Genomic DNA, 26,687 nt, shown 5'->3' with positions numbered 1-26,687 from the left:
GTCTCCTCCAGCTCTCAATAGGCTTATTTTCAGTATTTTTTCTCTAAAGTGGCTTATTCAATTAATTATATTCCCTCTTATATAAGAAACCATAATTAAGCATGAAGTTCATGATCAATTGTTATGTCTGTGTTTTGAAGGAGGCAGGAGATGTGTTATAATGTATGGCTGGACTGCATTCATGCATTTGTAATTTTACTTACTGCAGATTTAATAGCCTTTTACAGCCTCCATTATCTAGGTAGTATTATCCATCAAGGACGTATAAAAGAGGTTTGTACAGAGAAAATGAGACTACACTTTATACATAAAAATGATATTCAGCTGGTTGAGACAAGCGGAAGAGACGAAGCATTCCTTCACTTAATCAGTTCTAGCTCAGCTCTATAGTATATTCTTATGGTGTATCCCATTCTCTTTATCATATCATGTGGTAATATACTTTTGTAGCTACTATATTTCTCATGAGGACTCCTTAGTTTCTAATCTCAGTCAATCAATTACTTTATTTGTCCCTAAGGGGCAATTGGTTGTGCAGCAGTGTAATAAGGGATAAAAACACAAAACACATAACACATGAAGACAACATATACAGTATAAATATAAAAACATCAAAATAAATACAAAATAAATCAGAGTACACAAATGAAAACAATTTAAAACAAACTGCTTCAATATAAGTAAATAAATAATGTAAAAATTTGTGGTGTTTGGGATTTGGGTTCTGAGTTGGTTTGTGTGCTCAAGTCACTTCTTCCTCACAGTGTTTAGTTAAGAGATGGCTGAGGGGTTGAAAGTGTTTTTGTATCTGTTAGTTTTTGCTAATGGGACTCTAAAAAGAGAACCAGAAGTATCTGAAACTCTTGATGTAGTAGTAGCGTAAATTCTGAAGTAGCATAGTCTCTTGGCATTTATTGATTACAGCGTACTTTGCCAACTCATTCTGTGCACTCTGTCCAGAGACTCTTCAACTAACAGGAAAGAGATTTACTTGTTAAAAGCCAGGTGCTAATGCACTAGTTAGAGTTAAACAATGTCAACAAAATATTCATAAAACACCCACATAAGGAACACCGCAACATATGGCAGAGATGTATGTTTCATTACTTCCCTGACAAAAAGGCAACACTGGTGAGTTATTGGCTGAATGTTTCAATTTACTGCCCTAAAACTAGAGCGCATTGATCCATTCCAGTACATTTTAGTGAGACAAATGGGACCATATGGAAAATATCCCACTTATAATCCTTAATCAGTGTGCACTGCCACTGAGCTTTTAAAAAATGTCCACTGTGGCAGACTATACAAGATTAGAGAGAGGGAGATTAGTGAGGTTATTGCACAAAATTGTTCCAACAACATATTGCCTGTGATCCTCTGCTGCAAAACTCAAAGTTGATTATCAATTTCAGGAGTGGTGCTACCTGTGTGGAACCCCCAGAACCCTTCTGTAGGGGACAAAGTGGCACGGGCCATTGTTTACTTCGTAGCACTCATCTATATGTTCCTGGGCATGAGCATTATAGCGGACCGATTCATGTCTTCTATAGAGGTAGGTGACATGTGAATAACCAGACAGTTATTTTACTACTGAGCTACAGCATTACAAGTTTTCATGACAGCTTGATGGCATCTTTCCTTTCTTCTCCTTTCGTCTCCTCTCCAGGTCATAACCTCCCAGGAGAAGGAGATCACCATAAAGAGGTCGAACGGTGAGACCACCACCGCCACGGTCAGGATCTGGAACGAAACCGTTTCCAATCTCACTCTAATGGCCTTGGGTTCTAGTGCCCCTGAGATACTGCTGTCTGTTATTGAGGTGGGTATAATATAAGCTAGGTGGTTGCACATTAGATTAACTGATACAGTGAGTATTGGGAACACGGAAATCTGATTTTCACCCCACCTATAGGTTTGCGGCCATGGTTTTGAAGCTGGCTCTCTGGGTCCCAGCACTATTGTGGGCAGCGCTGCCTTCAATATGTTTGTCATCATTGCTGTGTGTGTCTACGTGGTTCCCGATGGAGAGACGCGCAAAATCAAACACCTTAGAGTGTTTTTTGTCACGGCGGCCTGGAGCATCTTTGCCTACATCTGGCTGTACCTGATTCTGAATGTCTTCTCCCCTGGAGAGGTGGAGGTGAGGACAGAAAGAAATGAAAGCTGTTGACATAAGTGGAAATGTGGGAGGAAGAGAAGGTTGAGTAATGAGGTATTAACTTCTTATCTCTCCTGTAGGTGTGGGAGGCGGTGCTGACCTTCCTCTACTTCCCCCTCTGTGTGGTCCAGGCCTGGGTGGCCGATAGGCGCCTCCTCTTCTACAAGTACGTCCGCAAGCGTTACCGTGCTGACAAGAACCGCGGCATCATCATCGAGACAGAAGGAGGTGCAGATGGAGGTTTAGGAGGTATGGACGGAGGTATAGGGGGAGGAGCGCTGGGTCCGGGAGGATTCACCAAAATGGACATGCTGGAGCTGGATGGACAGATGGCATTGAACTGTCACAGTGGGATGGATGGAGGGATGTTGGAGGACAGAGGACCAAAGGACGAGGAGGATGAGGCTAGGAGGGACATGGCGAGGACGCTGAAGGAGCTGAAGCAGAGGCACCCAGATAAAGACATGGAGCAGTTGATTGAGATGGCTAATTACCAGGTTAGCATAATGTATGCATAATGATTGGTGGTGGTGATATGCAACCATCAGACATTGCCCTCTGAACGGTTCAGGCACAGACACTTGTAATTCATCATTTCTAGCAAATAATTACAGTTAGCTTTGGTGGAAAAGGCGCTACTCTTTGAGGAAGTTCTCAAAAAGTCAAAGCAGGAAGGAATAGTTCCACATTTTGAGAAATTTTTTGTCAAGAGTAAGTTGAGAGGATTGATACTACTCTTACATTTGTTAATTAAGTATTGAGCTAGAACTGAGAGGTGATTAGCTTAGCTTAGTATAAAGTTTGGAAGGAGGTGGTAACAGCTAGCCTAGCGTTGTCCAAAGTTCAAAAATACACCTACCAACATCTCTAAAGCTCACCAATTAACATGTCTGTGCGAAAACAGAAATGTAATGGTTGTTGTGGAAAGTTGTGGTTTTATGTGGAGTTACGTGCTGTAGCTTTTTATTAGCACACAGCTGCTGTGTGCAGTGACCTCCTGTTTATTGCTGTTTGCCAAAAAATAGCTAACGTTACAGCATGTAAGTTAACTCCCTCTAAATCCATAAATTGACAACTTTTCTGTTAAAAGTCTTTTCTGTCAATTTTAGAGGTGCTGGTAAGTGAAATTTTAAACTTTGAAGAGAGCCAGGCTAGCTGTTTCCTCCTGCTTCCACCCTTAAGGGACAAACATGAGAGTGGCATTCTTCTCATCTAACTCAACAAAAAAGCAAATAAGCCAATTTCCAAAAATGTTAAACTACTCTTTTAACAAACACATACACTTATATTAAGTCAACATACAAAAAACCTAGCACATACGGAGGAGGTCGGTGTGATGGAGGGAGCTACCGTACAACAGCAAACTACGGTGGCGTGAGCAGATCACTAGAGCAGTCATTGAGAAGTGTGAGATTACAAAGGCTGCGGTGTGATTGGATGTTACTAGTCAGCTGGTAGCCAACCAGCTGATCAATGAGCCACTGAATTGTGAAGCATGAATGAAGCACTTGACTTGATTTCTGAGCTTTTCAAGGTCTTTTTACATCTAACAACAAAATCAAACAGTAGACAACGCAGCATTATGCATCACATATCATATGTGACTCATCTGAGGGTGACATTGTGTTGGAAATGACGCTTTGACGCATTCAGTTGTGAAGAACAAGGTGTTTTAGGTGATCGCTTCAGGAAGGTGACAGCGCACAGCTATTATCGAGAGAAAAAACTCATGATGTTCCAGAGCAGCTTCTTAGTTGTTTAACAAAGTCATTTGCATTTCTCATTGATAGCTACAAAATAATTAGCTCTGTAAATTTGATTAGACTTAAACTCTCTACTCATCTCTTCTAATGTAGCGATCATTTCTAGAAAATGGACAAGTACACACACACACACACACACACCAAATACAAACAAAGTTATGGAGAAGTTAATTATGTTGGTAGAGTATCAAATAGCTTTCACATGAACTCTCTCATAAACATAAACACACACACACAGAGTAAAATAGAGTTTTCCAGGACACTCCTCATGTACAGTAATATTATGTGCTGACACACCACTAGTCTGCAGAGAGGAAGGTGCCAGTTGACCTCATTGACAGCACTGTAACATGCAACTCCTCTGCCATCCAGATGATTTTTTGCCCGGTAAGTTATATGAACATTAGATACAGTATATGAGCGGAAACGTTCGTTCATTAAAAAAAAAAAAAAACATAACTCAACATCCACTTACTACCTTTATTCTGAGTTCTCACTTGCATCTCGCACAGAAATTTCAGTGCTTTGAGAAAGACTGGCATGCCGTTAAGTGCCCTGAAAAAAGCAAGTAAGTGGACCTTGGGTTAAGATTTTTTTGGGAAAATCTAGATTGATGGAAACTTAGTGCTTCGTTCTTTATTTGACTTTTGGTTAATTTGGCATTAGTTTAGTTGAGCTTCGATTGTAAGTGCGCCACCCAGGGATTAATCGACAAGTCGGTTAATCTCATCCCCGTCAACAAAAAGGAGCTGCTATTAGATGGCTGTAATGGACAGACACACAAACACACACACACATACCTCCTCACTATAATATTTACTCACACTTACTCACAGAAATGATATTCATTGAGTCATCGGTCAAGGCAGATGGCCGCCCACCTAGAGCCGGGATCTGCTTGAGGTTTCTTCCTGTTAAAGGGGAGTTTTTCCTTGCCGCTGTCGCCAAGTGCTTACTCATTGGGGAATTGTTGGGTCTCTGTAAATTAAAGAGAACAGTCTAGACCTACTCTATGTGAAAAGTGCCCTGAGATGACTTTTGTTGTGATTTGGCACTATATAGGCTAAATAAATAAAATTAAATTGAATTGAATTGAATACTAATCATGAAACACATTGCACATTTTAACCGTAGAAGCTGTCCAAGTCTGTGCTGCTCTCCCTTTTTCTGCTTTCCTCTCTTCCTTACCTTGCCTCCTCTCCAAATTATATCTTGTTGTGATTTTTTTTGTATTAAAGGAGGAAAGGAAAGGAGTTTGACAGGCACCCCAAGGTGCAGTGGGAAAATCCCAGATGTTTGTTTTCAATCCCTCCTCGCCCTGTGGCTACTCCCGCAGCCTGGTGCTGTAATTAAGAACAACAGCTACCCTGTGGATTAAACTTGAATGAGTAGATAAAGGTTAAAGGTGTTATTGCAGTCATCATGAATCACCGAATGGCAATTTAAATAGTTTTGTGAACTTTCATTAATTTAGGCCAACTTTCTCAGCGAAAACGGATCAAGTTTTTAACTAAAAAAACAATCACGGATCGCATTCCTTTTAAAGAGATGCAGAGTTTATGAGGATTCTGGGGTAAAACAGCCATCTCACTTCCCGCAAATTTAAATAAATTGCTGTGTTTCAAGCTCTGAGACCACATTTAATCCAATTATCTTGACATCTACAGTGGCCAATTTGTTAATTTTCAATTTGATGGATCATTAGGATATTAAATTACTATTCACTCGTACATTATTATTGAAATCATTACTTATAGATCCAGAATAAACAGATAAGGTTAATTAGATCTAAAGTTTGCTGCTAAGAGAGCCAGAGAAACTACAGGACAGTCTGGTGCTTCACCAAGAAATTAATACTTAAATGACACAGAGAATATGAAATAATTTCTTGTCAGTCGGATTTCACTGAAGTGCTCATTTATCTGGTTCGTCTTGGCAGCATCTCTGTCAAAAAACAGACAGTTGCAGCTTTTTGAGGCATGAATCAAGCACCAGCGCCACAAACAGCAGTAACTCATTGAATCTGTAGTTGACCTTTGACCCCTACCCTCCGTATGAAGATGTAGGAGTTTCTTGAGGGAGATTCACTGCTTAACCTTTAAACTGCAGCTGTCAGTCTAAAAGTGAAAGCTTTTATAAAAATAGGGCTAATGTGGAAAAATGAAGATATAAATTAACATCATAAATATAGTAGATCAGTCTATTAATTGATTAGTTTTGTTGATCAGGTCCTGATGCAGCAGCAGAAGAGCAGAGCATTCTACCGTATCCAAGCAACCAGGATGATGATTGGAGCTGGCAACATCCTCAAGAAGCACGCCGCCGACCAGGCTCGCAAGGTCACACACACACACACACACACACACACACACACACACACACACACACATTTCCCCTCATTGCCATTTAACCTGATATTCACAGCGAGGGTCCTGACTCTCTGTGTGTGTGTGTTTTTTCCAGGTGGTGAGCAGCCACGAGACCCAGGCCCAGGAGGACGACCCTTACACTGTCAGGATGGATTTTGAGCCCTCTTTGTACCAGTGCTTTGAAAACTGTGGCTCCCTAAAGCTGACAGTTGGTAGACACGGAGGAGACCCCGGAGTTACTGTCAAGGTGTGTGTGGAATTAATGCAACACCCGTCAATTCTTCAGAGGAACAAGAATAAAAGTGTGTTTATGAAAGTGTGTGTGTGTGTGTGTGTGTGTTTGTGTGTGTGAGAGGTAGAGATGCCAAGAGACACTCAGGCAGATAAAAGCAGACACCAGAGGAAACAAAAATCTAGTTTTGGACTGAGTTCACTCATATCTTTGGCACTTTTCCTAGTCTTTGTCTGATTCTCACTCATAGCATGTTCTCACCTTGGAAGCTCTGAGATTTCTTGTTTCCCTCTCTGGTTGGATGCTGGTAAAGAGAAGAACAGAAGAGACACGATAGCAAACACTTTCCTCTCCAGATTTTAGATTTCAGCTCAGGTTGTAACTCAAAGAAAACATATCCATTGCAAAGGCTCATTGATTTTGTGCTTAACGGTGGCCTGATACTCTGAATAAGAGATTTTCTTTCAAGTCTTCTGCAGAGTCTGTGTCAGTGGAATGATATCTGATCTGCCGTTACTACAGAGGTTTTGCAAGGCTGCTCCTCCTTTATTGTTCTCTTTGTATACAAATGAAACTCTGATGCAACATCAGTGCTGTCTGTAGAAGTATGCTGACAGCACGACCTCAGTCTGCCGTCTGCTTAAGGCTGATTTTGTTAAGTCAAGTGGCGTATTTGGCCCACACAGAGGCTCTCCAGGCTCAGTGTCACAGCAGCGCTTTAGAGACTAAGAAATATTATTTTTTAAGAAATTAATATCTACCACCAGCTGCTGGCACTTGAAACTGTCAAAAGCTCCAAGTACCTATTCACAATCACACTGCAATCTGAGTTATGTTTAATATGGTTTAAAGCAGCTGTAATCAATATTTTTAGAATTACAGTGGATTAAATGAATAATGTGAAAGGGGTCACTCATAGTAATTAACAAGAGAGAATTATTACCCAACTCTGCAGTTTTCTCAGCTCTACTGAGCTTTTTAGCGTCTTTCAGCTCATCATTTTGGTTATACAGCCCACAACTTTACTGTTTTGACTGCAGCAGGCAGCTGTTTAGTTAGCAGCTACTGTAGCTGGTAAACGTAAAGGAGCATTTAGCAGCTTAACAACCAGATATTTCTGTCAGGAGTTGGTGGAAACCAAAACCAAAGCTAAAAGAAGAGTTTGTCAGGTGACCAAAACAAGTCAAAATATTGCTCTATATCTTCAGGGATGTAAATACTCTAAGCAACGGTATTTACACTAACGAGTACGCTAATGAGTTTGCCATATCAGCTTATAAGGATATATCATTGTTGTGTTCACAGTTTGTTTCAACTGCCCAAGTAGCCAAAAAATCAGCCATTGCATGTTTAAATAAATCTAGAAAGTACTTCATTTTCTTAAAAGGTTTAGCAGTTTTAGGATGAAGCAGCCGGTCTAAGAAAAAGTACACAGATCTTGACTAGTGTAAAAAAGTGTTTTTTTCATATCAAGAAATGGCCACAGGAAGCTTCCTAGGCTTCCTGTGTTCTTTTCATGCAGCTAGCTCACCTGATATTTTATAGAATAGTTAACCTAAACCTACAGTGAAACAGTTTCTAAAGAGTTAGTTCCACCCAAGCATTCTGATTGAATACCGACTGATAGGCTATCCTTATGTAAATAACTTTGACTCAATTTATCATTATTTGACAATCATATATAATATCTCACATTTTTTATCTAAAATCTAACATTTAAAAAGCAGCACACCCTCACATCTGAAACACCTAAAATATTCAACCTTCAGTACAGACCAAGCTTATCCGCCGGTGTAATGGATGCATTCAAAAGTACATTTAGCGCTGTTTCACTTATACATTTCATGAAGAGCTAAAAATAGAGCAGAGCCAAGAGAGTAGCTACAACAGCAACACTGAGTCACCGATTCAACTTTGCTGTCAAAAAGCCTGCATAAGTATCCTAAAGTAGAATCTGATTATAAGTGATGTAAGTAAGTTTATAAGCCTCTGTATAGGATGGAGAGGGTTAAAAATAAGGGCATATGCAGAGAGGACAGAGATAAAGGGGAGGATACAGGGAAGGTTTTGTTGCACTAGCTTCAAAGTCTTTATTATCAGACTGTATCTGACCAGAGGGCTTGGTTTAATGAAGCTGTTTTTCTTGTTCTCTCTCACCCTCTGTTCCTAACTCCCCAAATGCTTCTCCTCTCTTCCTTCGCTATCCTTCTCTATGTCTCTCTTCTTCTCTGTTCTCCCTCTCCCTTTGTGTTTATCTGCCCTTTTCATATCTGTTCACTTCTGTTTCATCTTTGACGGCTCTTTCGCTCCCTCCCCCTCGTCTCACCCCACTTCCCATCTCGCTGTGTTCCTATCTCTCCCAGGTGGATTATCGCACAGAGGACGGTACAGCAAACGCAGGTTCAGATTATGAGTTCGCTGAGGGAACTCTGCTGTTTAAGCCAGGAGAGACCCTCAAAGGTAAACGCAACGGTGACAACAATAATTCATGACATATTTTCAAAAAACATGTCGGTGAGACTGAGGCTCAAATAAGAGAGATCATCTGCAGCACCAGAGGCAGATTTCTTCCCACTGGCTTCTACTAAAATATGATTTCTGCATAACTATCTTGTACCAAAAATAACATCCTGAAGTGACATACAATTGTTTTAACAGAGATCACAGTCGGGGTGATAGATGATGACATCTTTGAGGAGGATGAGTATTTCTACGTTCACCTCAGTAACCCCCGAGTGGTTGGTTACCCTGAGATTGGCACTGCCCCTCTGGATGCCACTGCCACCCCCAAAGCTGTGTTGGGTGACAACCACACAGCCACAGTGACCATTTACGATGACGATCACGCAGGTAAGAGTGACGCAGGAGTTGTGTCTCTTTACTGTTTATAACTTAGAATACATTTGGTCTACTTGTGTAAAGAAATATTCATTAAAATGATATTGCAAATACTGTGCATTGTGCAAGATAAAACTGTTTTTGGAACACATTATTCCAGGATGGCTACCTCCACTGCTTGCCTCGAAGTCATATCACTTAGATATCTTAAATTAGCTCCTTCTGTTGTGTCTTGTTAAGTTTAGTTAATGAAGCACATTTTAAACACATTTCACATTTTAAATTTGCTGAATCAATTGTAAAAGTGTTGATTTTTTATTTTATTTACCAATTTTTCCACTGCTTTGTTGCCACATCTGTAGTCCTTTTCCCCAAGTGGAATATGTCTGAGTCAGAATTAAAACTACTATAGGAGGCTATGTTTGGACACACCTTCCCATTCACTTGAATGAGAAAGTGTGTCCAAACTTTAGCCTGGTACTGTACAGTTCTTCTGTCTTGACAGCTCATAATTATGGTGTGACTGATACACAAATACGTGAATGCAGCATATACTTTAAGCCTTTGAGAGGGCGTTTCCCACGACATTGGTTGACAGACATTGTCTGTCCTTTTACAACATTTGCACCCATCGTGCTGATAAGTTTGTGTTCCAATCAGAAGCTAGCAAGTTAAGTTAACTTGCTTGTACTTATCCCAGCTAACTTAAGCACACATTCTCACTCACCTTAACTTTTCGTTCATGTTATCAAAAACATGCTGAGTCATCGGCAGCACCTGCACACTCAGTGTTGTGTTTAATATACAAAGGACTGTGTCTAGTCTCTCTTTCATGGATCCAGTTGTGGTGATAGCAAATGACCAGACTGTCAAAACTCACAGCAACAAGTAGTCCTGTAACTTCAGCACTTTGTACATTACACCATAATTTGAATTATGACATGAAGTAGCATACAAAGTCACAGAGTAACGTATGGGGACTGCTCAAATCACTGATAGCACTATCAACGACTAACAACGACAACACTACCCAACGGGTTAGCTGCCTGTGTGGCTGTTGGAACTGAAATGATATTAGGAAACTATTTTCAGTGCCACACAGATATTTTGCCAGATTACCAGTACCAACATTGTGAGTGGTACCAAAAATTCACACCCTCTAGAAAACACAAATATAGGGAGCTCTGTCATTGTCATAGAAACATAAATCAAAGTTATACTTTCTCTTTCTGGCCATTATAATTTAGACCAAAATGTACACAAGTCAAGAATTTCTCAGGAAAAATGAATCTTAATTTAAGATGGTCTTTAATCTTTTGGGCAAAGTGGGGCATGCTTAACAGACAGTGTGACAAATGCACAAGTTAGATGTTGAGAACTGGTTCTGTAATAATTTAAAATAATTTTAATAGATTGTGTGCACCTCAGCAGCAGGTTTTTTTGCTGTAGCTTAGTGTTGATTTCAGATAGATTAATTGCTTTGCTTCGGCATGTAGTCCCACATTATCCACAAAAAGGTATCATAAGAACGTTATTAAAAGTTCCAATCCCCTCAGTGTCACCACTTTTTCAGTTACAGGACTTTGATGAACACCGAGAGAGAATGAAAGTGTGGGAGGATGAGTGAAGAGTGGGTGTTTACCTAATAGCATATTATCTTTTATCTGGAGAGAGTGGGTGGTGATCTATTATCCTCTCACTATAAACAGTATACCGTACACGTTGGAGAGCAAGCTAGTGAGTGAGTGAGAGCGTGGGCATTTATCAACCATATCTTTTACCTTTCTAGTGATTCTCCCCTGTGAAATATTCTCTCTTCTTTTTTTTCTTTCTTCTTTTCTTCCTCCTCAGGTATCTTTACCTTTGAGAGCGCCAGTCAGAGAGTGAGTGAGAGCGTCGGTGTGATGGAGGTGAAGGTGCTCCGGACATCAGGGGCTCGAGGCCTGGTAGCCGTCCCTTACCGAACCCTGGATGGCACCGCTAAAGGAGGGGAGGACTACGAACTGGCCGCTGGCAAGCTGGAGTTTCAAAATGACGAGACCATGTGAGTACGAAGACATTGTCAGTAACTGTTTATGCAATCTTTGAAACGAAACATCGGAGAACCTCCAAAGCTACCTTTGAACAACATCTCGGAAAACCCTGGTATACTCCTTAATTTCCCCTAAACGATGGTTTTTGTTGCACTTAAAGGTGACTGACATATTTTTGGATTACCACTGACACATTCTTCTTTCTAGTTTCCTTTCTGTGTGATTGACTCCCATTCAGAAATCACTGTGTGGGTTAATTGAGCATTTAACATGCATTCACAGTATAAATAGCTCTATTAGAGAGATAACAGTGTAATAATGCCACTCTTCAAGGTAGGCTACTCTGCATTAAAATGCTTACACACGTGTCCACATTCACACACACACACACACACACACTTGCAAAATTGCTCCTGCGTCCTTGGGCACATGCATTTTTAATATGCTGATGTTAGCAGTGTTAAATTGACCAATACATAAAGCAGTTGGGAATGCAGTTTCCTCAGCGCCTCCTGGTGCCTATAAAGCAGGTGCTCTGTTTGTGTGTCTGTGTGAGGAACAGTTTCAGTTTCAGATGTTAGGAGCAAAGGTTAGACCAGTTCCCGTTCCTTTAGGGTGCTGTTTGATTGGCAAGGTGAGAGGTGAGAAACGGGTTAAGGTTGAACAGTAATTTGTGTGTCTACCTAGAGACTAGATTTTACAAATGGGCAAGAGGCTTGCCAGCTGATACCAGCCAGCCTCTAGGTAGGAGTGTCACCACAAGGGCAGTGTGTGTTTGCATGTGTGCGTGAGTATCCTCTCAAGCATAATTAGGCCTATGTGTGCATAATTGTGTACTATCATTGACGCAAGCACTACTTTTAATGCCGGTTAGTGAACAGTGAGGTCAGGAGGGGATGAGAGAGGAGTGAGGGGGGGCTATAGAGGAAGAGAGAGATACACTGTAGAGATTGCACCAGATCAGAGGTTGGTACGGTTGGTGTGTTTGCTACTGTACAACAGGATTATAGAGGTAAGTATGAACAGGATATTTTGCACATTAAAGGTTGGGACTTTGTGGGTTAAGAGTTAACAGTAAGAAACGGTGAGCATCTTCCTCTGCTAGACTAGCGGTGCGGGCCTTGTATTTATGAAGAATCTGAGAATCACAATGAAAGGACTTTTGATTGGGGCACATACACCGACATTCAGCAAGCAGGACTCATGTAATCATGTAATGACTGAAATCATTTGTTTTTTTTAGTAGTTACACAATAGATTCAACACATTTAAAAGGCTTTTAAAACAGATACAATATGACGCAGCGCAGGCAGAGATGACAACTTATAAAAGTACTAAAATGACCTATCCGTATATTACTGCTCATCTGTTTTCTTTTAAGCAGCTTACGTCAGTGGAGAATCATATCTCGGGCTTAACTATCTTAGCCTTTTATTTTACTGTAAAATAAGAAGACTCAGTCAAATTGGATTGTGTCTCTGCTGCAGTAATAGTGCTCTAGCATTATTGTTGATCTGCTGTCACTCAGCTGTATAAGTGTCTCTTAGACTGTTTTCAAACCTGTATTTGTTTGCTGTGGTCCAAATCGGTGGATGAGTTTCTAAACTTGGCGTGTTTCCCATTGATTCAGTTTCTTTTCACAAATCCAAGCGAACCAAAATGTATCAACAAAAGTGAGAATGTTCACTCTGCTCATTGGTTAGCTGTGTCCACCACTAACAAACCGCTCCAGAACTCACTTGGGACCAGACCAAGACCACTTCCTCACAGGATGTCGGTACGGTTGTACTGCACCATCGAACCAGAGTCCGATTCAACTGGACTAAACAACACAGGTTTGAAAATGCCCTTACTCTCTTTGACTTTTTGAAAAGATGGACAAACCGGAATAAAAACGAGTTAAAATGTGAAACATGAAAGTTTAGTCTCAGTTTGACTAAACAGTTACAGTAATCACAAAAGTACAGCTGTAGTTTTGTCAAACTACTATTTCCAAAGTCAAGAATGAAATATTATTCTACAAATTTTAACTGAAGTCCTAAAGAAAGTCCTAAAAGTGAAATGAAACCATAACAAGTACTAAAGCAGATGTGTAAACTGCACTGCAAACAGATCTGTCTTCATGACAACTGAGCAAACTCCATCTGCTGATGAAGACTATATGATACATTTGAGACTCTAGCTAGTAAGTGGACCTTCAGTTAAGATTCTTTCGTCAAACAGAGAAACAAATTGCACAAACAAGATGAGGAAAACATTAAAAATCTTAAGATATTTTCTCCAAACAGGGAATTTCCAGATCTTCTAACATAGGCCCTCATGAGCTCTCCCGCTGGCTCACTTTGCCTTCTGATTTTCCGTCTGGTTTGTCCATCTTTTAAAAAAAAAAAGCCAGGCAGTAAGATGAAGAAAGATCAACAAAATCGAACGGTCGGGATCAAACACTGAAGAAAACTGAGAGGCTTTAAAGCGGTTGCCTTGGAAAAGCTGGATGAGAGGAGCGACAGCGGAGGAAAGGGAGGCGATGGATCGATAATCCGATGTTTCCATGTAAAGGAGTGTGAGGAGAGGGAGACCGGGATGTGGAGGAGAGGAGCCCCTCTGGTATATTGATCTAGTCGCCCTGTTGTTTTTCTCTCCCCCCCCCCACTCTCTCTTTTCTTCACCTCCTTCTTTATCCCTCACACTTAATCTCTCCTGTGCTGTCTTCTCTGTCTCGTCTGAGCTTATACCTTGTTTTGTTTTGTCCGTTTCACTCTGTAGTATTTGCTTTTATACTTTTTATATGCAATACGGTCCTCATCCAGGCATATTGTACATATCCTCTCAGTCCATCCATCCATCCATCCATCCATCCATCCATCTATCCACTGCTGCTTCATGAGAAGTCCAATCAAGTGTCCACTTTGGGCTTAAGGTGGCTTAAAACCTCCCTCATTATCAATATCCCATGAGCTCTTTCTCTCTATTTATTTATCCCACTCTTCTTCTTCTTTTCATGTCTTTTCTAGCTGCTGCGGCTCCCTGTGTGTTTTCTCTCCTCTCTTGTCAAAAAATCCCCCCTTCCCCCACACTAATGTAAACCTCCTTTCATCCGCCGTGCTCATTTGTGCCTTTCCTCCCTCGATATCCCCCTTTTTTCCCTCTTTTCTGTCGTAGCCGCATTAAATTTCAGCCTTCATTGACCTTGGATTTGCTCTATATGCCCATTTCTTTCTTTCTCTCTTGTTCTTCTCTGTCATCTCTCCCCTTGTTTCTCCCATCCCCCCATATTTCTGTCTTGTATATTTTTAGATTTTCTTCCACGCAGCATGAGTTTTGTCATCCGCCTCCTGCATCCTCCCTCGATCCCTCCCTTCTTCACCTTCTCCTCTACCCTCACCTCTCTGTCATCTCACGTCTCTCCTCCCTCCCTTATCGCCCTCCACTCTTCTTCATTAGCATCTTCCTCCTTTTCTGGCTTTCACCTTTACTTATTTACACTTTTGTCTCCCCTTTCTTTTTACCTGACACCCCTCATCCCATCATGTTGTCTGTTCCTCACCCTGCACCTCTCTTTCTCTCCTCCTCTGACTTCTATTTCCTCTCCATCCATCCATCTTCATCTAACCCTTTACTCAGAATAAGGAACTTACTGCCAAGGCAATTTAGCTGGATCACAACCCAGACATAATTCACCGTCCACACTCTCCCTCTATTCTGCCTTGTCCCTCCCACAGTTATGTCTTCCTTCACTCATGCATAATAGTTTTGTTTACTCCGCTCTGCCTCCTCCCCCCGTTCCTTTTGTCTATTTCCTGCATTTTTAGCAACCCTTTATTAATCTGTCACTTTTCTTGTTTATTCTGTCTATTTGACTGAGCTCTCTCAAAAGTTTTGGGGAAACAAGTAAAGCGGTAAAAGTAGGAGGACGGACTGAGAGAAAGGCAGGGAGGATGACGGCGGTAGTGAAATATCTTGCAGAAAATCTAAAAGGCACTGGAGCTGAACGCGGGAAAGGTGGGGAGACAAAGAGGAAGATAGAAGAAAAGGGTGTGAGGAAGGGAGAGAAGGAGAAGAAAGCTTCAGCTCGAGTTAAATAAAGTGATGTACCCTGTTAGGAAATCCACTTTCCCCTTTTTAACCTTCATTAGAGATCAAAGGTCAGGTTTCAGGTCAGTTTTCCCTGGAGCGAATTCATTCAGCATCTTCCTATTTGACACTTCAGTAAGGTGGATCGTTTTAAAGGGGCACTCCATCAATTTTATGCATACATGTCAGTTTGCTGGTAATGAAGAGTGATACTCAGCCTGTGAAAACAGATGTGTTTTTTTTCTCCTGTGGCTCTAGAGGTGCTTTCTCGAGTCTGAGAAAATGACCCTGATGATGTCATAATGATATCATGATAATCTCACTTTGGGCTTGACGGCTACAAATTTACAGAATAAACTGATGGTGTGCAGTTTGGAAGACTTGTTATCAGACAGATGCTATGAAGTTGCATTATGGGAAGTGTAGGATCCATTGTTTTGGACTACAATTCAGAATATCGGAATATGCCTTTGCTGCTTTGATCGTAGCCATTCATTTTATTTATCTGTCTTGTGTACATCCCCCAACGTTATGGAAGTGCAATACTAAATTATTAGAGTACCACTTCAAATTGTGAACCCCCAATTTCAGGCAGTGTGCTCACCAGGAGTCCATCCTGCCATTCACATCAGAGGGAAAACAGTGCAGCACCACAAAAATTGCTTGAGGCATGAATACTAGTGGAATGATAAGTGTGTTTTGATATGCAGTCCTTAACTACACATTCATACAAAGGAAGGAGGGGAAGGAAATAGAAAGCGATGTGGAGTTGAAGAGTGAAGGATGGAATGAGAAGAAGGGAGAAGAAGATTTCTGTGTTTCATGATTTGATGACTAACTGAGGACAGAGGTGATGAAGAAAGGGAGTGAAAGAAAGAAAAATGTGCTTATGTCAGTGTGTTATTATCAGTGCGCTCTTCTTTCGCTTGTGGAATTCATTCAGTATCAGTCTATGGGGAGTCACATACAGTATAGATATACAGTGCATATCTGTAATATCTGTGAATCGATATTATCATAACTATCCATGCATATGATAACTGAATCTGCATTATTCACTGTGTTGAATATGCTGCAGGAACGAGTGAATTCACTCTGTTCAGCCTATTAATTCTTCTTTTATATCCCTCTCCTGTTTGCCAACAGAGCTGATGAGTCTCTCTTGGTTTTCTCTCTCAATCTATCTGTTTTCTCTCTCTTGTTGTTTTTGTTAATCAGAGGACATGTGTATGCAGAAGTCAAACTCAAAGTGAACTGTGTGTGTGTGTGTGTGCGTGTGTGTGTTAGACAGAGAAGGAGAGACTCAGCAGGGTCAGTTTATTCTTAGCCTTCCTCTGACCTGCAACAGAGTCACAGCCAAGACACAGACGACTCCCCGTGTGTGTGTGTGTGGTCCTCTCCCCTGGCTGCTCATTATAAATTTCAAACAGGTGTCGCCACCAAACTGTGCCAACATCTGTTCAATTACTGCATCGCCCTATGTATGTGTATTTATGTGTGTGCGTGTGAATGCGCTCACATTACGTAGCAAACCACCTCCAGCATTTTTTGGTAGATGAAAGTTTCTTGGGGAATTATTGCCATGAGCACTGAAACATTTCAATATGTCATTGTACACACATAGCTGTACCTAACCTTTTTCTGTGTTCCTAAAAGTTGCACTAATGGATTCATTTTTTATACTTTCACTCAACAAGCTTTGCTGCCTTTCTCCTCTAGCATGACGCGTAATGCAGCTTACAATAATAACGTTGGCAGATTTACAATCTAAAGTCTCAGTCATTTTTGAAACATTTTTGAAACCTTTATTTTTGAAAGAGGTAGACAAAAACTGGCTTCTCATTTCTGGCCAGCACCCATCAATTTTGACGGCTAAAATGACTGTCACTGGCAGATTTTATGAGCTATAGACAGCTAGCTAATTAAGCTAACATTAGCTATAAGAATGTTTGTAAACCACAGTCTCCAGCTGACTTTTTAATGTTTCTAACTGACTCATTTTAAAACGAGAACTCTGTAAAAGGGATCTCAAATACGCACATGATATCATCATAACATAACATCATAATATCATGCTAAAAGACTGAAGCTAAGGCTAACAGGTCCCAGGCAGAAAGTCTGTATCCTCACCAGTTAAGAGAGTAGTGTAACTAATTATTCCTATAATAACGATAAGGAAAAATGTCAAATCTGATGATCTCATTGTAATATAGACCTGTGTTTCTGTATTTCAACAGAATGTTTTCACTTTTGACGTTACAAGAGAAAACACTTTTAGGATGAGGACTAACTTGTTTGTTTTGCAAATCTAACATTAGCTGGTGTTGTTGAAGTGTAGCCAGACTTCCCAAATTTAACAAGACAAAGCTGCTTAACGTTCCCGTCAACTCAAATAGCTTCCAGTTTTTTCTTTTCAACATAACTTGGAACCCCACAAACAAATGTAGTATCAAAAAAACAGCATTCTCTAAACTCTGTAAATCAGAGTATTGCTCTTACAGCCCTGTGTAAACTGCTATCAACATATAGAGAAATTCAAAGCTTTAACAACCTTTCAGTCATTACATGAAGGAGAAAGAATCTGTTTTTTTCTTCTATTAGGACTTAAACATCATAAAAGTGCACTAGCTAAAATTACCATTGCACAATATTGAGTTTATCTTGTGTAATCGAGGCATCCTGCCATGTTTTGTTATGTGTGAATGAAGCACAAACACAAGTTCTTAGTGTTTTTGACAAAGCTGTCAGAAGAGCTGTGATCATATTTTGCTGCTGGTGAAGAAGTCAGCTTGTAAGTTTTAAGCAGCACATTCTCCCTTTGGCAAGATGTTTCTTGGAATTAAGAGAGAGGCGGAGGAACTACAAGGAAAGCGAGAGTGCATGTTTGCGGATGCTCGTGTGGGTGTGGGTGGGTGTTTGCGCGTGTCACAGTGCTTGTAAAGTGTTTGATATTTGCAACCTGTTTCTCCGTCTGTCACCAAAGTAGGGTGACTAACCCAAAGCTGTTCCCAAAATAAAACATCCTTTGAACTCCAAATCCCCGAGAGCCGCTTGTTGTATGTGTGCGTACCGTGCGTGTGTCTGTCTGTGTACGCACATACAGATGCATTCATGTTTGTGTGAGTGTTTAAGCTTGCTTGCTGCTGCAGGTGCGTGTGTGTGTGTGTGTGTGTGGACAACCGCTCGCTGCACTTCCTCACAGTCATGTTTGTTGCTCATCTAGCGAGTGTCACAACATCTCCTCTTTCCCTCACACACACACACACACACACACGCACACACTCCTAAACGTCTTTAGCATTCTAGCATTCTCCAAATAATCAGCATGTCTGCCCTTCCTGCTTATCAGTATATTGCTTAATAAACAGCTTATCATTTCAATATATTTGGACAAAACTGGTTTCAGACAGCAGCTTTTTTTATTCTTCAGTGTTGAAAGTCCAAGCGTGTGTTGTTTAGTGGTTGTGACTGTGCAAATACCAGAATTTAACAGCCTAAGTGCTTTGCATCTTGGGTGATGGTACACTCACCCCATCATACAGTACAAACACACAAATTTGACGCTAGACATGTTATTATTGGGATATTAGCATATTTTGTATCTCGCTGATATTGTCAAGTGGTAGTTTGATATTTCACAAGCAAAGCATGCACTCTGGTTGGTTAGTATGCATGCTGCTTCCTGCTGGGTATATTTATATGCCAGAGTTGGTATTAGAAAATATCCACCCTAAAACCCTTTAATACGGTTAAAAACAGCCTCTGGTAATACAGCCTATATTGCATTTCTGAGGCCATGTTGTTGTGTCTGCCAGTGTATTTTTGTTTCTAAAGGTAACTGGACAAACATGATATTTTCAAAATGAGACAATGTAACTTTGTTTTAACAATTGAAGCTGCAAACTGACTCGGTAATGTCAGTGAATATCTAGTTTCAGTTTGGCTTAAGTTAGCTAATGTTAGCCCCCAAGCTGCAGATTGGCAGTGAGTATGTCAGGTTGAGTATACAGCTTTGTAGCAAGCAGTAACTACCACGTCTTGAGGTTGTTGGAAGTACTTTAAAGTACAATGCTTGGCTCCAGTTGATTCCCATTCAAAAAGCATTAGCTTCTTGCTAGAATTACAAAGTTTCATTTGTTTCAACAAGTCATTGTGGTCTCAGTGGCTAAATTCAGGCCCTCAATATGCTGATGGTCATTTTGGAAATTATAGTTGAACTATTGTTATAATATTTTGATACAATTACTTTATTACTTATTACTTGTTACTTGATTACAATTCCTGCCCTGATAGCACAATTTAGCTAAACTTGCTAATGTTAGCCTTGGTGTTCCCAGTAAGCTAGCGTTAGCTTCGGGCATGAAAAGTAACACCCTGCACTCCTTCTTTGGAAGGTCCTCGCTCCAAACGGGAAAGATGCTGCTGACTATAAGCAGCAAGTCTGGGCTTTAAACCAGCTCCAATGTAAACCAATTAGTGACATCACACTTTGGTACGTCATCTTTATATACAGTCTACAATTTGTTGTATTGAAAGATCTCAGCGGCACATAAAGCCACGATATCCAAGGGAAAAACATGTCAGTCAGTCACCAGCGGAACTGCTTAACAAGCTAAACTTTGTCACACAGTGCTGAGAGTGAGTTTTGAGGTTGCTTCCATTTTGATTGCTTGCAGTTAATTTGGTAACATATAACAGCAGAGTCGTCAGGAGAAGGTGAGAGCTGGCATTGAAGTAGTACAGTGTCGGCCACCCTCACCAAACTCGAAAAAAAGTCTTCTTAGAAAAGATCAATTCCTTTTTTGCCTGCATGACTTCCCCATTCATAAGATGAAAAATGTGCCATTTCTTCTTTCATAAGTCTCACTTTAAACTAGCTTAGATGTCATTTACACCTTTTTTCCAACCACAAGGAGAAAGTCTGTGTTAAAACTTACTGAGCAGCAGGATTTAACAGCCTGCCAGTATAGAAGGTACCGTACAAATTAAGACTCCTTGAGCTTTGCATAACATTAGACAGTCAGAAAGCACATTGTACCTTTCAGGACAGGTTTCAATCCTGCATCCTCTGATGTATTTGCCACCATCCCACACTCCCTACATCCTTTCAGGTTCAAATAACAACCTGCTAATGGGCAGATAAACACTTTCAACCCCCTTTACACCCCCACATCCCCTCACCCCCTTCTCTATTGGATTCCTCCGTCTCTATAACGATGACAGGGTTGTCTTTTTTCCCTGTTTGTTGCCTTAGCAACTTTTGATCCTACCCATTGTAAGCACAACAAAGGGGAGACGACAGAAACAGACAGAAACATAGAAAGAAAGAAAAAGATTAAAGGGAGAAATTATGGGAGTAGAAGCAGGAGCTTTGTTGTTTTTTTGATCTCTCGTTTTCTTCTAAGGATTTGTTTTTCTGCCGTCGTGTCTGAAAGTTTCAACACCATGAACGTTACATTACACTCCCCGTCTCCCGCTGTTTCTCTGTGCTACATGTTATTTCTCTCCTCCCGTTTTTCATTTTCTATCTGCTACCATCTATTGATTCCATCTTCTATTCCCTCTCTCTAGCGTCTATTGTCAGATGTGAAAATGCCGTCATTCTCTGCGACCGCGAGCGAGCGTGCGCGCGTTCATTTGCGAGAGAGACACGTCCATTGTTTGTTCTTTAATTAGTAAAGGGAAACATTCATTGGCCAAATGGATTACGAAGATTAAACAGCAAATCACATTCTGGCGCAGTCATGGTCTGCATGACGGAGAGAAAGACGGAGGACAGAAAGAGATTAAAAAAAAAAAAAAGTGAGGGGTTGAATGACAGAGTAAAAATAAAGATGCATTAGAGAGAAGAAGAAAAAATAGATTCTTTCGCTGTCTTTTTCGTTTTCCTCTCTGCCTCCTTTTGTTCCTCCTCCCTCTCCATCCTTCTCTATTTTCTCTCCGTCTTTCTCTTCATCTCCTCTAATGTCACAGCAGTCAAACTTAAGTAGCTTAAGTCAACATCCTCAACAACTTTAGAAGCTTTCTATGTGTGTGTGTGTGTGTGTGTTTGCACGTCCGTTCTCTTCATGTGTGTGAGCCTGTGTGTATCATGTTTCAGCCGTGTATTGAAATCGATGTGGCACCCACCGTCTGTTGTTTGCCTATTGACATTTTCTCCATACTACAGTAATTCGACTGGCAAGGCCTCACACACACACATACAAACACACACACACACACACACACACAACTACAGAGCACTTCTGGCTTCCTCTAAACACAATTTTAACCCATTTTTAATCCCTGCCTCTGGCTCCTCTCTCTCTCTGTCTCCTTCTCAGTGTCTTTGTCTTCTCAGTGCTTCTGTTTAACTGTAGGAAAGTCTATTGATTTGTGGGTCTTGATGAAACCCACAAGCTGACAGGTGAAGTTGAAGTCGCAGTTAAGTGTTTTACAGCAGTGGTTTCGACAGGTATCGGAAGGTGGAACGCTAAAACGCAAAACAGCTTTCAGTTGAAGCGACTTTGAAATGCTAACGCTGCTGCTTCTCTCTGTGTCTGGCTGTCTGCCTTTTTTTTTTTAACTCTCCCTGTCTGCTCTTTATCCTCATGCCTCTATGTCTTTGTTATACAATTCCACCATTTAGCATCCCTGTCATTCCCTGTTTCTGTTCTCTTTCAGTCTCTCTCTCTCCCTGTCTCTTTTTTGAACTTCTTAGCCCTGCGTCTTCCCCTGTGGTTGTTTTTTTAGCCTTTGCAGTCCCAGCAATTTTCTCTGCCAAGCATACACACAGTCACACAAACACACCCTTTGGTCAGGATCCTGCGCTCACCCGCGCACAAACACACACAGCACAAGCACAAGCACAAGCGCACACTGACTCTTGCCAGCGCATCCCTGTGATCAAACCCTCCTTGGACTTCACACACCCTGTAATCACGACTCAGAGACCTACCGTGAGCTGCAACGGGCTGCCGGTCCCCAGCCCTTCCATGCCCATGATTAGAGCCTCAACAGGGAACAGAGACACCCGCTTTACCCCCCCCCTACCCCCCACCTCCCCCTCCACCCCTTCACATCTGCCCCGGGCCTCCCTATTCCACTGGAGGACCAGCAGCCACCACCCTGCCACGCCAAGACCACATTAAAGGCCTCAGAGCTCAGTTCACTGACCGTGGAGGCCGGGGTAGAACCTCCAAGGCGAGTCAACTGGGCGTCCATCTTTTCATTTATGTAACAAGTTTTCTCAGAGTTTTAAACACTTTGTCAGCAATCTGCATGTGCGTAGCCTCCTTTTCACACCACTGCTCTTGGTTTTGAAGAAACAACATTCCCATAAACCAAGTGCTGGTTGTTTTGTGTGTTTGTTTCTTTTTTTTTCCGTCACGAAGAGGATAAACTTGTGAGAAGTGTCTTTCTTTATATTTTTTTTTTTTTACAGTAAATCAGTTCTTCAGTCCTTCCACCATCTGCCATTGAACAAGACTCAGAAAAGTTTATTTTCTTTGAAAGAACAGTAGTGCCTCAAAGCAATGCAACAGACGTCCCAATGCATTAGTAGACACTGCAGTGCAGAGGCTGAAGAGATACTTGAATATGGAAGCAAAGAAAGGCTGCAGTAATTGAAACCCTATGAGCACCTGAATACCTCATTTTGGAACTTAATCACGACTCAATACTTGCAGTAAAGTTGAAATTTAAAGACTTAATTGAGAGAATCATGCTGTTTATATGGTTTAATAACCCTCTTTGATATTTCCAATTTCAAAAACCTCTTTTTTCCTCAGTTAATTCTAGAATTAAACTCTTTTTTTCACACTTTTGATAAATTTTGGCAAGGGAAGTCTGTCTGCTGTGTCTTCTCCCTTTTTGCTTTGATCATTATTACTGACATACTGCATGCGTGACCTCATATCACCCAACAGTTTACCCTCTGATTGGTCAGAGGGCATTGTTAAATTCAATCAGAGCAGTGACCTCTGTTTTTGCATGATTGGATACTGCTCTGATGGCAGTATCAAACTAATGAAGAGAAGAGAAATGATGATGAGGCCTCAGACTGTCCGGTGCTGTCCCGTGGCAAGGATTACCAAACTCTAGTCCAGTACACAAGAAGAAACGCTGGTCAGATTTTACAGCAACGATGAGAAATAATCTGATTGTAAAAAGTGGTGAATGCAGCAATCAGGAGCGGTCAGACGATAAGGTGCTTTAATGAGGAATTTAATATGAAGAGAAAGGGGGTTGGACTTTGAACAGAGTAATTTCCTACATTTTGTCTTGAAAAACAGGCTAATGCTGGTTGTAGGTTATGATAAAAATGTTCAACATTTTTGTGAAAAAATATATTTCTACTATATTTTTTAGAAGATTCTGATAATATACCAATCAAAAAATGGATCAACCACACCCACACACAAGTTTTTTTTATGTTATAAAAACACTATATGTATTACATGAGTCGTATTGGAACATGAATATCGTCCTTGTTTCTTTATTTAATAATTCAGTATTTTTTCAAATATATCTTATGAACCTCAGTCTTCATTTTCTGTGAAGCACTTCAGGCAGCTCTCGCTTTTGGTCATGAAACAGAGATGAGTATCACATATTCAGCACTCTGCCTCTGCGTAGGAAATATAAAACATGAGATACACAATGTATTTGTAAGTTATTTATTTTGTTTTCACATTAAAATTATATATTTTATTTTAGAAAAAAAAAAAAATTTTTACACAAGGACATCCACATATTATAAAAACACACCTGTAACTACATATACTCAGCTCAACATGAATTCAAAGTGAACAAACACTTGTGCAGAGGCTGGAAGCTAAAAGACCTTTCCTAAAAACTCAAGACAAGATAGACAGAAATACATTAAATGAAAAATGATTAAAGGCTTCAACATAAAGAAAAAAAGATAACCCTCAAGCTCATTGTCATCACTATTAATGGGAAAAGACCCAAACCACTCAATCAAATCCCTGTCTCCATTATTGTCAGTGAGAATTAGACGATACAGTAACAAAAAACATTGACCAAGGTCACTATTTTACATCTCAGATAGATCAGATATTATAGTGTTTAAAAATAGAATATTTATGAATGGGAGGATGTGAGGGTCAAAAAGACTTTCTGTTGCCTCAGGGCAGTGAACTGCAGCAGAAAGTTATCACACTGCTATTATAACTTGCATAGACGCTATAGATCAGTGAGCGCAGGATTAGTAGAGAGCCACCGGTGATAAACCTGCGACCAGTTTTGGGTCTCAACCCGTAGCTTGATAAACCTGACTCGGACATGATGAATGCACACTGCTGTGCAAGAATAATGAGCCAGTTCCTGACTGCACTAGATCAGGGTAATCTGGTATGATACGCACACACACACGCACACACACACATATCAGATCATGGTCACTTTTGGGGACATTACATAGACTTACATTCATTTCCTGGAGACTTACTCTAACCAACCAATGACCCAAAAATTGATGTTTTAATCAATTGGAGACACGGCTTTTGTCCCCAATTGCACAAGCCATCCCTATTCAACTGGTCTTAAGTCTGGTTTATGTCCCTGAAAGTGACTTAAGTCATACCCCCATACACACACACGGTGATGTCAGAGTGATTAAATCACTAATAGCTTGCGGAGGAGACGATGTGACTCACACAAGCTCTCCGTCTCAACTCACATCTCTCACCCTCCCTCTTTCCAATACTTCTCCTTCTCTCCATAAGACTCCATTTAACTCATTGTCCCTCCATTTTCTCTCTCCTTCTTACTCTCTCTTCTCTTACTCACTTTATCCTTTTTTTTCTTTCTTTCTTTATTAAGATCTCCATTAACACCAGCATAAGTATTGCCTATTCCCTCTCCACCACACATATAGTCATACACACTATAGCCACATAAACACAACAAACTAAACAGCTCATCTCATTGATTTAACAATCAGCTACATGCCTTCTCTCTTCCTTCATCTTCCTCCAACCATTTCCTTCTCCATCCTAATATCCTGCCATTATCTTCCTCTCTTTTCACACCATCCATCTGTCTATCACTCATCCCTTTTTCCTTTTACTACTCTCTGGATTTCTTTTTGCCCTCCACCTCAGCTTGATCCATCTTCCTGCCCTGTCATCTCTCCGCTTTTATTCTTCGCGTCACAGATATCTTCTCTGTCTCCCTCTTCATTTTACAGGATGATATATCATCCCTCGCCGTCTTATTGTTCGCCCATCCGTTCCTTCTCACCTCTCCTGCTCTCTCCTTTGCTGCATCGCTTCTTCTCACCGCTTCATCGTTTGCCCTCCATCTTTATCACCATTCACTTTATCATCCTCTCTCCTGCCTCCCTCTTTCCTTTAAATTCTCCAGTGTTCCTGGTTTTTTTGTGTGTGTGTGTGTGTGTGTGTTGGAGAGAAAGAGGGCTTACAAAAGTTCTACACTTTTAAAAGGTCAGCGCAGGCCAGACTTTCAATAGACACACACACACTCCAGCATCTTTATAAGCAGTTATTAGTGTACTCCATGGCTTGTGATTATCGATTTCTTCAGCGTGCCAGAAATACCTTGCCAATAAAGCTTAGTGTAGAGATGACTTTCGGTTTTAATGGTCGGTAAATACAAATAGAGAGAAGAACAGGAGGTGAAGGGTAAAATGGAGAGAGAGATGCGTATGTGGAGAGGAGAGAAAAACATAAACAAACAAAAGGAGAATAAAAATGTCCCACATGGTGCTCTACAGAGTGCAAAGATTTATCTAAGTGCGTACAGAAACGAGGAGTCTCGGAGGGAAGAAATATTGTAGAGGCAGTAAAACGAGAGTGATTCAAAAAGAGGGGAGAGTGATAGAGTTAAAGACAGGATAGAGGTGACAAGCAGATTGATGGAGGTACAAGTAGGGAGGGCAAAACCACGCCTGAAGCCAATATGGAAGTAGTAGTGGAAGTGCAATGCCACTGACAGCTGTTAGATGCTGACTCCAAAAAATCCCTGGCTCCAATAGACTCTCTTTCAAAAAGTGTCAATTTCTTTCTGGAAATTCAAAAGTCATTATGGTCTCAATCACTAAATTCGGGTCCTCTAGTAAATGTGCTGGTGTACCTATTGGAAATTATTGCTCCGTTAATAAGATTTGAAGACTTATAGTGGGCTTTGATGTCTATCATATGGGCATTGATTGAAAGTTTGTTGGCCTCCCGCTCTCCCGGGCCCAGCAGTTGTGCAACA

The 26,687-nt window shown here is 40.8% G+C and overlaps 1 protein-coding gene across 3 annotated transcripts in view; it reads left to right on the top strand.

Moving 5' to 3' along the window:
• Nucleotides 1-26,687, top strand: part of slc8a4b (solute carrier family 8 member 4b) — a 109,267-nt gene that overhangs the window by 46,573 nt on the left and 36,007 nt on the right. For 2 of the 3 annotated variants that reach the window (XM_044341521.1, XM_044341522.1), the window contains 9 exons: nt 1,413-1,552; nt 1,667-1,819; nt 1,913-2,140; nt 2,239-2,655; nt 6,150-6,260; nt 6,385-6,537; nt 8,886-8,982; nt 9,181-9,372; nt 11,212-11,404. In XM_044341521.1, the coding sequence (XP_044197456.1) occupies nt 1,413-1,552; nt 1,667-1,819; nt 1,913-2,140; nt 2,239-2,655; nt 6,150-6,260; nt 6,385-6,537; nt 8,886-8,982; nt 9,181-9,372; nt 11,212-11,404 (1,684 nt within the window). Of the gene's footprint in view, nt 1-675; nt 1,553-1,666; nt 1,820-1,912; nt 2,141-2,238; nt 2,656-6,149; nt 6,261-6,384; nt 6,538-8,885; nt 8,983-9,180; nt 9,373-11,211; nt 11,405-26,687 lie in introns of those variants that run through there. The other variant, XM_044341523.1, reaches the window with a different exon arrangement.

Source organism: Thunnus albacares, chromosome 22 (genome assembly GCF_914725855.1).
Source record: "Thunnus albacares chromosome 22, fThuAlb1.1, whole genome shotgun sequence".
In the NCBI taxonomy this organism is placed as follows: domain Eukaryota; kingdom Metazoa; phylum Chordata; class Actinopteri; order Scombriformes; family Scombridae; genus Thunnus; species Thunnus albacares.
Note: the sequence above shows the minus strand (reverse complement) of the source record. Positions and strands in the feature narration are given on the sequence as shown.